Source organism: Podarcis tiliguerta (genome assembly GCF_965153285.1).
Source record: "Podarcis tiliguerta genome assembly, chromosome: 2".
Lineage (NCBI taxonomy): Eukaryota > Metazoa > Chordata > Lepidosauria > Squamata > Lacertidae > Podarcis > Podarcis tiliguerta.
Window position 1 is genome coordinate 8,232,380 of NC_139535.1, and position 11,942 is coordinate 8,244,321.

Consider the following 11,942-nt stretch of genomic DNA (forward strand, 5'->3'; position numbering starts at 1 on the left):
GATTGAAAACCCCATCCCTGCTGCACCAACGCCAGGTTGGAATTCACAGAATGTGAGAGCCAGGACGGCCATAATTCTGTGTATCTCAGATGATCAACTCGTGCATATTCAGGATTTGGAATACGCGCGTGAGATTTGGGAAACGCTGCGTAGAATACATCAAAGAGATGCTGGTTCTTCAGCGTTGCTGCATTTTGAAAAGCTGACCAATCTGAGGCTAGCGCCTGATGGAGATGTGCAAGCGCATTTGACAGAGATAAAATTCTTACGCCAGCAGGTGGTGCAACGCAATTTCCCTCTACAGGAAGAGATATTCTGCTTCATGATTATTAACAGCCTTAATCGGACTTATAAAACCGTTGCAAGTCAGCTTGGTTCTCTACCAGCGGCCGATCTAACGGTGGAGAGAATCTGTTCAGTCGTTCTGAATGAGAGAGACAGACTTGCTGCAATAGATGTCAAAGACAGGGGGAGAGAAGCTCGGAGTTCTGACACCCCCACTGCTATTGCAAGTGAAGAACAGGCTGTTGCTTTGAACATTGTCCGTTGTTTCAATTGTGGACAGACTGGGCATCTTCAGCGGAACTGTAAGAAGCCACGTCAACAGAAAGGAGCAAAGGGGAGCTCTGCAAAGCCTGAGGCGTCAGGCAAAAGTCGTACCAAGTCCCAGATGAAACCTGCAGAAGCATTGCTGTCAACAAAAGCCGAGTTTTCAGCGGAGAACGCTTTTGTTATTGACACGGGTTGCACGCAACACATGACGTCGCGCCGAGGACTGTTTTCACCGTTTAAGAAGCAAAGCTTCATTGTGAAACAGGCCAATGGCCAGGAGCTGGAAGCGATCGGGTTTGGGACTGTGTATCTTAAAAGTCTGAACTTGACTATAAACAATGTGTATTTGGTTCCTGATTTAAAGTACAATCTGCTGAGTGTTTCACAGATCACAAAGAAAGGACTGATTTTGTCCTATGATGAAGAAAGCTGCAAAATCTTCAAAGATGGAGAGCTGTATCTTTCTGCCAGAGAGAAAGATGGACTGTATTTGTTAACTTTTGATCAAAGTGATTGCATAAAATGTAATGCTTCTGAATCTAACATGATCTCTCTTGCAGGTACGACGAATAACGTCAAGAAGACTACGAGAGTAACCAAAGCTTTTCAGCGAGTGTATGCTGATGTGATTGGTCCTCTAGCACCGTCTAGAGGCAATGCAAGATTTTATCTTGTGTGTGTGGATTATTTCTCTCATTATGTGTGGATATTTACATTGCACAAACCACAAGAAGCCTTAGAAAGGTTTAAAGAGTTTTGTGAGAAGGTTAAGAATATTCATGATGCTAACATTGATTGTCTTTTCACAGATGAAAAGCCAGTTTTTCTTTTACAGGATTTTCAGAATTTCCTGGATAAGAAAGGAATAAGGCACAAGATTGCTGTTTCAGCAGATGCATGGAACAAAAGTGTCTGTGTGCAAGTGAACAAAGAATTGCAAAATGGGATGAAGGCGCAATTGCTGAGTTCACATTTGCCACATGAGTTTTGGGCTGAATCTCTATCATGTTATTGTTACTGTTGGGTGAGAAAGGTTTCCAAAGGTATGGAATGTTCTCCTTTTGAAAAGCTGTTCCACAGAAAACCTTCTGTCGGGCATTTAAAGGTTTTTGGATCTCAAATCAGGACAGAAACTCCAGATGGGGTAAAGAATGCCAGAGGCATTTTTGTGGGGTATGAGAAGGGTCTCTACAGAGTAATTTTGTCTGAATCTGGTCAGGTGATTCTCACAAAATTTCTAGAGAGTGCTCCTGAACAGGAGAGAGTAATTGTTCACACATTTCCCAATGAGGACAATTCAGATGATGATTTTACTGATTACAGTGGTACTGAGAGTGACAGTGATAGCTCGAAGAGCTCAGTTGACACAGTCATTGAGAGGAAATCTCACACAATGGCTAGACCTTCACAGGTGGAGGATGAACCACTGTTTACTATTGGAACTGGTTCTCCAAAGAGTCCTGAGACTGAACCAGTGAGCAGAGAGGATCAGCACCTCTTACGCAGGTCCGAGAGAGTTACAAAGGGTGTACCACCCAAGAGGTACTCAAAAGAGTTTGCTAACTCAGCTGTAGCATGTGTTACTATTGTTAACAACTCAAGACAGGTTAAAGCTGTGTCCAAGTCAGAGACAGAGACACAACAGGGAGTTGCTAAGCATAACACTACATTCCCTAGCCAAGGATATGCAGATGCACTCATTCCTTGGAAATCAGACAACCAGAGAGGTACACTGGGGAAACCAGTGGCGGGTAGTTCCAAGGATGGAACCGAAACAACAGGGGAGTGTTATATGTATAACAACTGTGTTTTCTTCTCTGGATCACGCTTTGCTCGCAGCACACATTGAATCAAATGGGGGAGTATGTTACGATATTGAAGCAATGATGCTGCAAGCTGATTGCTTGGAAAAGTCATGTGATGTTGGGAGTGTCTGTGGGAAACAGACAGCACCGGAATTAGCTCAGAGTGTAATGTGAGCTGCACAGGAAGTGTTTGTTCAGTCGTCTGCTGGAGTTTGAGGAGAGCAGACATGTTTTCTGTAACACTGCAAAGACAGGAATAAAGCCATGTAAATACGTTTCTGTCTTATCTCTTTCCCCTGCCGGGGGGGCAGGAAAGAGTGGTGTGTCCTTCTCACGCTGAGAAGGATCGCCTATCGCGACCTCTGCCTGGTCCCTGCCGGGAGAGCACACCGGGAGGTCAACAGGAGACCAAGCCGGGTGCCTGGGAGAGTTGCCAGTTTCTCCTGATAAAGGCTTGGAATCCAACAGAGTCGGCCACAACTGTCCTAATGGTCAGGGGTCCTTTTACCTTTAACTCAAGGACTGCTTCTCATGAATCCACCTAGAGCCTGCACTCATCGTCTGAGGTCCTTCTCACAGTGCCCTCTCCAACTGAGGGGCAAAGAGAGGCAATACGGAATGCGTCTTTCAGTGCTGGCCTCTTCCACAGGGAGGCAACCCAGAAGCCATCACTGGCTAATAGTAGCAGAGAAGCAAGAATATTTATTCTCAGCCAGGCTTCCGGCCTTTAACTTGGGAGAAAAACAAACACTGTGACCTCCTTTAGCGGAGCTGAAAGAAGGCACTCCGAGCCACTGAGGAACCCATACCTATTATAACTATTAATGAAGGCGAAAAGGATCCTTACCCTGAGAGGTCACCATCTCACGAACCTCCACCATGACGTCTTTGTACAGAACTCTCTGTAGGGCCCAGTTGTCGTCAGCGAAATGCAAGGACCCCTGTCAAAGCTCAGTGATCCCTGGAAGGACAGAACAATTCCCTTCCTTATAGACACTCCAAGGCAAGGTGTGGAAACCATCTCCCCTCAGCTCCCCCTCCGTTGATAGATGGGGCAACTGGAGATTTTACCTTCAGTGTGTGTTTGTTTTTTAATAAATGTGAAAATCTGGATAACTAAATTTAAGACAGGGGAAAATGAGTGTTTTGTCCCACCCCATACTCCCTCCTTCCTTAGGTGTGTAAAGACCAAACAAGTGGAGAGGGATAATTTTTTCAATGATGGCTTTATGCACACTGGTTTCTAAATTGGTTTGTGGGTTTTAGTTGTGTTCTAGCTCCCATTGGATCACTGTGCCACTTGAGAGACCTTTTGAATTAGCTGTTTAGAAATCTTGAACATAAGATAAAATTACTAAAGCTGCAGATGGCCAGTTATATCCCCAGGGGCCCACCTTTTTTAATGATATATGTTTATTACATACATTTTGCAGAGGAAAAGTTTTTTCTCATGGTTTAATTTGCAGTGGACTTTGGCCTTCGATACAATAAAATGCTAAAGTCTTAACTGAGGAGGATCCTCTCCTACCATAGAGTCTGCAGCTTCTTCTGCACTCTATGGGGCGCTACCTTTGAAGGTGACCCGGAAACTAGATCAAATCCAGAATGCAGCAGCTAGACTGGTAACTGGGAGCAGCAGCCAACTAAGACCTGAAAGACCTATATTAGCTCCCAGTACGTTTCCGAGCACAATTCAAAGTGTTGGTGCTGACCTTTAAAGCCCTAAATGGCCTTGACCCAGTATACCTGAAGGAGCATCTCCACCCCATCGCTCAGTCCTGACACTGAAGCCCAGCTCCAAGGACCTTCTGGCGGTTCCCTCCCTGCAAGAAGTGAGGTTACAGGGAACCAGGCAGAGGGCCTTCTCAGTAGTGGTGCCTGCCCCGTGGAACGCCCTCCCATCAGATGTCAAGGAAATAAATAACTATCTGACTTTTAGAAGACATCTGAAGGCAGCCAGGTTCAGGAAAGCTTTCAATGTTTGATCTTTAATTGTGCTTTTAATTTTCTGTTGGGAGCCACCCAGAGTGGGCATATACAATACAATATATGTTATATACAATATATAATATAATACTAAAGGTGAGGACAAAGCTGCTTTTGTACTCAGATCCTGCTTGGAGCAACTGGGGGCATCGCTGGCCTGATCCTGCAGCCGTGTTTCCCCTTCCTGCTTCAGAGCCGGAGACCAGCCGGGCGCTCCTCCTCCCTCTCTGCCCAGAGCAGCCAAGAGGCTCCTGCCCCGCGGTTCCGCAAGGGTTAACATCGGCGACAGAGCTTCGATTCCTAGAGCGGAATGGAAGACTGGGAGAGAGGAGGCGCTTCCGCTTCCTGTTCCGCTTCCCCGGGTTGATGCTGTCCTTCCTGGAGGCGGGTAACTGGGGGGAGTGGGCCGATCCAGGGGCGGAATTGGGGGGCGAGAGGGAGGGAGCTCCGTCCCTCCTGGGGGGAACTAAGGGGCGACGGGGAAAGGTCGTCTTCTCCTGGGAGGGGAAGCGGGAGGCCGAAGCGACGCTGCTCGCTGGCCTTGACCGGCCTCTGGCCTCATCCTGCGGCCTTTTCTCCCGCTCCTCTGTCCAGAGAAAGCAGAAGGAGCGCCCAGCAAAGGCCGCAGGGCAGGAAATGGGGAGGAATGGCAGGGAGTAAACAGGGAGTCAGGAGAGTCTCCTGCCAGCCAGGGAGGAGCAGGAGGAATAATTATTATTGTTTTATTCATTCATACCCCGCCATTTAGCTGGGTTTCCCCAGCCACTCTGGGTGGCTCTCAACAGAAAATTAAAAGCACAATTAAAGATCAAACATTGAAAGCTTTCCTCAACAGGGCTGTCTTCAGATGTCTTCTAAAAGTCAGACAGTTGTTTATTTCCTTGACATCTGATGGGAGGGTGTTCCACAGGGCGGGTGCTACTACCGAGAAGGCCCTCTGCCTGGTTCCCTGTAACCTCACTTTTTGCAGGGAGGGAACCGCCAGAAGGCCCTTGGAGAAGGTCTCTCAAGTGGCACAGTGATCCAATGGGAGCTAGAACACAACTAAAACCCACTTCCCAATTTAGAAACCAGTGTGCATAAAGCCATCATTGAAAAAATCATCCCTCTCCACTTCCCATTTTGTCTGCTGGGCAGCATGTTTGGTCTTTACACACCTGAGGAAGGAGGGAGTATGGGGTGGGACAAAACACTCATTTTCCCCTGTCTTAAATTTAGTTATCCAGATTTTCACGTCTTATTAAAAAACAAACACACACTGAAGGTAAAATCTCCAGTTGCCCCATCTATCAACGGAGGGGGAGCTGAGGGGAGATGGTTTCCACACCTTGCCTTGGAGTGTCTATAAGGAAGGGAATTGTTCTGTCCTTCCAGGGGTCAGTGAGCTTTGACAGCGGTCCTTGCATTTCGCTGACGACAACTGGGCCCTGTACAAGGACGTCATGGTGGAGGTTCATGAGATGGTGACCTCTCAGGGTAAGGATCCTTTTCGCCTTCATTAATAGTTATAATAGGTATGGGTTCCTCAGTGGCTCGGAGTGCCTTCTTTCAGCTCCGCTAAAGGAGGTCACAGTGTTTGTTTTTCTCTCAAGTTAAAGGCCGGAAGCCTGGCTGAGAATAAATATTCTTGCTTCTCTGCTACTATTAGCCAGTGATGGCTTCTGGGTTGCCTCCCTGTGGAAGAGGCCAGCACTGAAAGACGCATTCCGTATTGCCTCTCATTGCCCCTCAGTTGGAGAGGGCACTGTGAGAAGGACCTCAGACGATGAGTGCAGGCTCTAGGTGGATTCATGAGAAGCAGCCATTGAGGTAAAGGTAAAGGGACCCCTGACCATTAGGACAGTCATGATGACTCTGGGGTTACAGCGCTCATCTCGCTTTATTGGCCGAGGGAGCCGGCGTACAGCTTCCGGGTCATGTGGCCAGCATGACTAAGCCGCTTTTGGCGAACCAGAGCAGTGCACGGAAACGCCGTTTACCTTCCCGCCAGAGCGGTACCTATTTATCTACTTGCACTTTTGACGTGCTTTCGAACTGCTAGGTTGGCAGGAGTTGGTACCGAGCAACAGGAGCTCACCCCGTCGCAGGGATTCGAACCGCCGACCTTCTGATTGGCAAGTCCTAGGCTCTGTGGTTTAACCCACAGCGCCACCTGCGTCCCTTCAGTCCTTGAGTTACATAGGTCAAAATCAGCACCTTGAATTGAAGACAGCAACCCAGAAAAGGTTTTATGTGCTCAGAGCATCTTGCACCGGTCAGCACTCTGTAGTTTCTGAACGGTCTTCTAAAGCACCCTGAAGTATAATGCATTGTGGCGATCTAGCGTGGAGAATGGTGGAAAAAGCATACTAAAAATCTTCTGTGGGGGACCCTAATTTGTAGACTACTTGAGTATCTTGTTAGTGTTATTGGTTTCTATTGATGTTTTGGTTTGTTTGTTGCATGTCCCCCCCTCACCCCACCAGACCTGCAAGGAGTGCAGAGCCGCCGCCCCCCCGCCCCATCCACTGGCAAAGAGCCTTTTCAGATCCTGACAAAGCTGAGTGGTGGAATGCCTGCCCTCTTGTGGACTTGCCCTTGTTGGGGGAGGATCCTTTTCGGGACTTGGCTGGAGGGGAGAGGACTCACAGAGCTTTGCTGCCCATCCCCCTTCGCCCCTGGAGGCCGGGGAGACTAGCAGCAAAGCTGAGCAGTGACGCCCCTTTGGGGGTGACACCTGAGGCAGCCGCCTCAGACAGGCCCATAGGCAGGCAGGCTCTGTTGATATTATTGCCTGCTGGTTTAAATTGTGTTATTTATGGCTTGGTTAATCTTGGGGACTGCTCACCAGAACTTTTCTGATACAAATAACCCTTGATTAAATGGTGATATTTTATTAAAGCCAGGTATCAGACCATTATTTTTTATGTAAAACACCTTTAACATAGTGCCAGGCCTTGAGTTTTGATAAGGAAACAGCCGTATCAACCTTTATTTTAAAATTTTTATTCCATCAGGAGATGTATGGAGGATCCTGGATGAGGAGGAGCCATCAGAAGTCTGGCCAGAAAGAGCTGAGGAGCAAGAGAAGGAAAGGAAGTTGGGGGTTGAAGATGGAGGCAACAAACAAGAGGGGAGAGAAGCAGTGAAGCCAAGGGATGAAGACAGTGTTTCCCAAGAAGATGAAAATCAAATTAACAGGGTGGAGAAAAAACATGAATGTACTGTGTGCGGAAAGAGATTCTGTAGTCGCTCAGGCCTTACTGTACATCAAAGAGTACACTCAGGTGAAAAACCTTATGAATGCATGGAGTGTGGAAAGGGCTTCAAAACCAGTAGCCAACTTAATGCGCATCAGATAACTCATACGAGGGAGAAACCTTATAAATGCATTGAGTGTGGAAAGAGCTGCAGAAACAGTTGGCAACTTAATGTGCATCAGATAACTCATACAGGGGAGAAACCTTATGAATGCATGGAGTGTGGAAAGAGCTTCCGATCCAGTGGCTACCTTACTTTGCATCAAAGAACTCATACAGGGGAGAAACCTTATAAATGCTGGGAATGTGGAAAGAGTTTCTTTGACAGTAGTACCCTTGCTAAACATCAAAGAACTCACACAGGGGAAAAACCATATACATGCATGGAGTGTGGAAAGAGCTTCAATCAGAGTGCCTCCCTTAATGTGCATCGACGAACTCATACAGGGGAGAAACCTTATAAATGCATGGAGTGTGGAAAGAGCTTCAGTGACTATAGTACTCTTACTCGACATCAAAGAACTCACACAGGGGAGAGACTTTATAAATGCATGGAGTGTGGAAAGAGCTTCTGTCGCAGCAGGTCCCTTAACATGCACCATAGAATTCACACGGGGGAAGCCATATAAGTGCATTGAGTGTGGAGAAAGCTTCAAGTGCAATGCTCACCTTAAATGACATCAGATACCTCGTACAGGGAACAAACCGCATGAACGCCTGGAGTGTGGAAAGAGGTTTGGTCACGGTAGCCTCCTTACTTTGCATCAAAGAACTCATACAGGGGAGAAACCGTATAAATGATTGGAATGTAGAAAAAGCTTCAGTGACTCTAGCACCCTTCATGCACATAGGAGAATTCACCCAGGGGACAAACCATATAAATGTGGAAAGAGCTACCGCCGCAGTAACCACCTTTCTCGACACCTGATAACACATTCAGGAGACTAACCCGATGAAAGCTGATGTGTGGAAAGAGCTTCCGTTGCAGTGGTAAAAGCTCTTCTCCAATTGGAGCGCTCGCAGACCAGTGTTTCCTAGTAGGGAGTTAGTGGCTCACTCTTTGACGATGTGCAATTCTTCACCTTCATCCATGCGCGAGGGCTTTTCCAGTACAGCAAGGAAGCAGCATAAGGATCAAATACTTTACTGTTACAAAAGTTCAGGCTCAGTAAAACAGTTTTGGGAGTATGTATATCCATCTGCCCCCACATTGGTATTTAATTAAAATAAGACATGAACTTGAGAATTTTCTCATATGATTTACCAATCTGTTCTTTTCGGTAAGCATTTCTGACTTTCATCTTCAGACTATGAGCTCAGAATATTTAGAGTGACGCTATAAAAAATTATTGCAAAACAGCATCTTTGTGTATGTCGTAACTAAGCAGTAGATCTCTACCAATGTGCTCTCTCTATTCTGAACCAAGTTTATCCTTGATTTGTTATGTAAGATACCTGATGCGGATGATCAACTGAAAGTCACATATTTGTTGTCTCGTTTGAGAAATCTGTGACAAAGTTGCTGCCCCAAAATTGAGAATGTTCATTGAGGAGAACATGGTGGACTGTAAAGATTTAATTGGGAATGACATCTAAAAACTTATTTGTATGTGTGTGTGTGTGATATAGACTGATACTGTATTTTAATGCCGTATTTATGTATATACAGTGGTGCAAGACGAAAAGAATCCGTTCCGTGAGTCTCTTCGTCTAGCTGTTTTTTCGTCTTGCGAAGCAAGCCCATTAGCGGATTAGCGCTATTAGCGGTTTAGCGGCTATTAGCGGCTATTAAAGGCTTAAGGGATTAGCGGATTAGCTGCTAAAAGGCTATTAGCAGCTTAGTGCCTTAGAAAAAGGGGGTGGGGAGCAAAAAAAACAACCCCAGGAATCGCAAGACATTTTTGTCTTGCGAAGCAAGCCCATAGAGAAATTCGTCCTGCGAAGCACCTCCAAAACGGAAAACCCTTTCGTCTAGTGGGTTTTCCGTCTTGCGAAGCATTCGTCTTGCGGGGCACCACTGTATTTCATATGACCATAATGGTTCAAACAATAAACATATACAGCTTGTAGGCTTTTGCAGATACAGTTACGTACAGATAGATGGACTGTATAGGCAAAAGTAAGTAACAAGAAAATAGTATTTCTCATGCCTTAACATGTTAGAAGCTGATTGGTTACTGCCGCAGAATCCTATAGTAGTAGTAGTAGTAAAAATAATTTTAAAAAATACCCCACTCATCTGACTGGGCCTCCCCAGCCACTCTGGGTGGCTCCCAACAGAATATTAAAAACACAATAAAACATCAATTTATTATTTCCTTGGCATCTGAAGGGAGGACGTTCCATAGGACGGGCGCCACTACCGAGAAGGCCCTCTACCTGGTTTCCTGTATCCTAACTTTTGCAGTGAGGGAACCATCAGAAGGCCCTTGGAGGAGGACTGATGGGGGTGGAGACCCTCCTTCAGATATACTGGGCCGAGGCCGTTTAGGGCTTTAAAGGTCAGCACTAACACTTGGAATTGTGGGAGTCAATGTAGGTCTTTCAGGACCATTGTTTTATGGTCCCAGCTATATTTTTGTTCGTGGGGAAAAAATCCTGTGAGAAAATGATAATAAATCCTCTGTGTGCACAATAAATCTTTTTTGATTCCGTTACCTGGTTTTATTTGGATCTCTGGTCAGGAACTGCTTCATGAATTTCCACATCATGTGTGCTGCTCTAAGCCTGGAAACGCACCATTTTAGAAAACGAATTTGTGAAATACATGTTTTGTGGTGTACCAGATTTGCCCGAAAGGGCAGTCAACTTTAAAAAAAAATATTTGTGTTGCCTGCAAGTCATGCAAGGATTTGGAATCACTCGCATAAAAGGCTGCTGGTCCCTTCTTCTTCCCCACTTTCTGTACGTGCAATAGCAAATTTTATTTTTATTTTTAATGCAGCAGTTTTGTGCAGGAGAGTTTCACCCCACAAAGATGTGTTTTTTATTACTACAAACATTTGTATATTTCATTTATTATTTGTTATACTGTCCTTTATTCAGCCAAAGTCCTGGTTGAAGAAGAATGTTTTTGCTCAGGACCTAAAGGCGGATAATAAAGGTGCCAGCCAAACCTCCCTGTGGAGAGCTTTCCACAAACGGAGCCACTGTAGAAAAGTCCCAGTCTTGTTTTGTCACCCTCTACACATGAAGGAGGCACATGAAGAAGTGTCTTGTTGTTGTTGTTGTTTAGACGTTCAGTCGTGTCCGACTCTTCGTGACCCCATGGACCAGAGCACTCCAGGCACTCCTGTCTTCCACTGCCTCCCGCAGTTTGGTCAGACTCATGTTTGCAGCTTCAAGAACACTGTCCAACTATCTCGTCCTCTGTCGTCCCCTTCTCCTTGTGCCCTCCATCTTTGCCAACATCAGGGTCTTTTCCAGTGAGTCTTCTCTTCTCATGTATTGAGCCTCAGCTTGGAGCCTCAGCTTCAGGATCTGTCCTTCCAGTGAGCACTCAGGGCTGATTTCCTTCAGAATGGATGCGTTTGATCTTCTTTCAGTCCATGGGACTCTCAAGAGTTTCCTCCAGCACCATAATTCAAAAGCGTCAATTCTTCGGCGATCAGCCTTCTTTATGGTCCAACTCTCACTTCCATACATCACTAAGAAGTGTCTTAGAGGATGATATCTGGCCTGGGGCAATACTTGAGGTATTGTGATCCTGATCTGTTAAGGCTTTATAGGTCAAAACCAGCACTTTGAATTGGGCTCAGAAACTAATTGGTTTCCAGTGTGGCTGGACCAGGATCAGTGTAATAGGCTCACACCGTCTTCCTCTGTGGAGTGAGCAACCTGACTGCCAAACTCAGCAGCAGCTGAAGTCTCTGAACCACCGGCAGGTGCCGCCTTCATGCCTTCAACAACAATTGGAAATAAGCAGGAAACTCTCTAAGGTAAAGGGACCCCTGACCATTAGGTCCAGTCGTGATGGACTCTAGGGTTGCGGCGCTCATCTCATCAGCCAGTGTGGGGTAGTGGTTAAGAGCGGTAGTCTCGTAATCTGGGGAACCGGGTTCGCGTCTCCGCTCCTCCACATGCAGCTGCTGTGTGACCTTGGGCCAGTCACACTTCTCTGAAGTCTCTCAGCCCCACTCACCTCACAGAGTGTTTGTTGTGGGGGGAGGAAGGGAAAGGAGAATGTTAGCCGCTTTGAGACTCCTTCGGGTAGTGATAAAGCGGGATATCTAATCCAAACTCTTCTTCTTCTACTGGCCGAGGAAGCCGGCGTACAGCTTCCGGGTCATGTGGACAGCATGACTAAGCCGCTTCTGGCGAACTAGAGCAGCGCATAGAAACGCCGTTTACCTTCCCGCCG

General features: G+C 46.4%; 1 protein-coding gene across 2 annotated transcripts; it reads left to right on the forward strand.

Moving 5' to 3' along the window:
* Positions 1-4,691: 4,691 nt before the first annotated feature.
* LOC310670813 (uncharacterized protein) lies at positions 4,692-8,778 on the forward strand. Of its 2 annotated transcripts, XM_083426581.1 has the most exons (3): positions 4,692-4,731; positions 5,718-5,819; positions 7,340-8,778. In XM_083426581.1, the coding sequence occupies exons 2-3, from the start codon at positions 5,786-5,788 to the stop codon at positions 8,209-8,211; spliced, it is 906 nt and encodes a 301-aa protein (XP_083282707.1). In that variant the 5' UTR covers positions 4,692-4,731; positions 5,718-5,785; the 3' UTR covers positions 8,212-8,778. The 2 variants fall into 2 exon arrangements, with proteins under 2 accessions (XP_083282707.1, XP_083282706.1); XM_083426580.1 differs by lacking the exon at positions 4,692-4,731 and having other exon boundaries at positions 5,345-5,819.
* The last annotated feature ends 3,164 nt before the right edge of the window (positions 8,779-11,942 follow it).

Bases quoted from the DNA above. Each gene is read 5' to 3' on its own strand.
- LOC310670813 (XM_083426581.1), top strand. From the start codon at position 5,786: ATGGTGGAGGTTCATGAGATGGTGACCTCTCAGG. The intron at 5,820-7,339 runs GTAAGGATCCTT...TTATTCCATCAG, and splicing joins TGAGATGGTGACCTCTCAGG to GAGATGTATGGAGGATCCTG.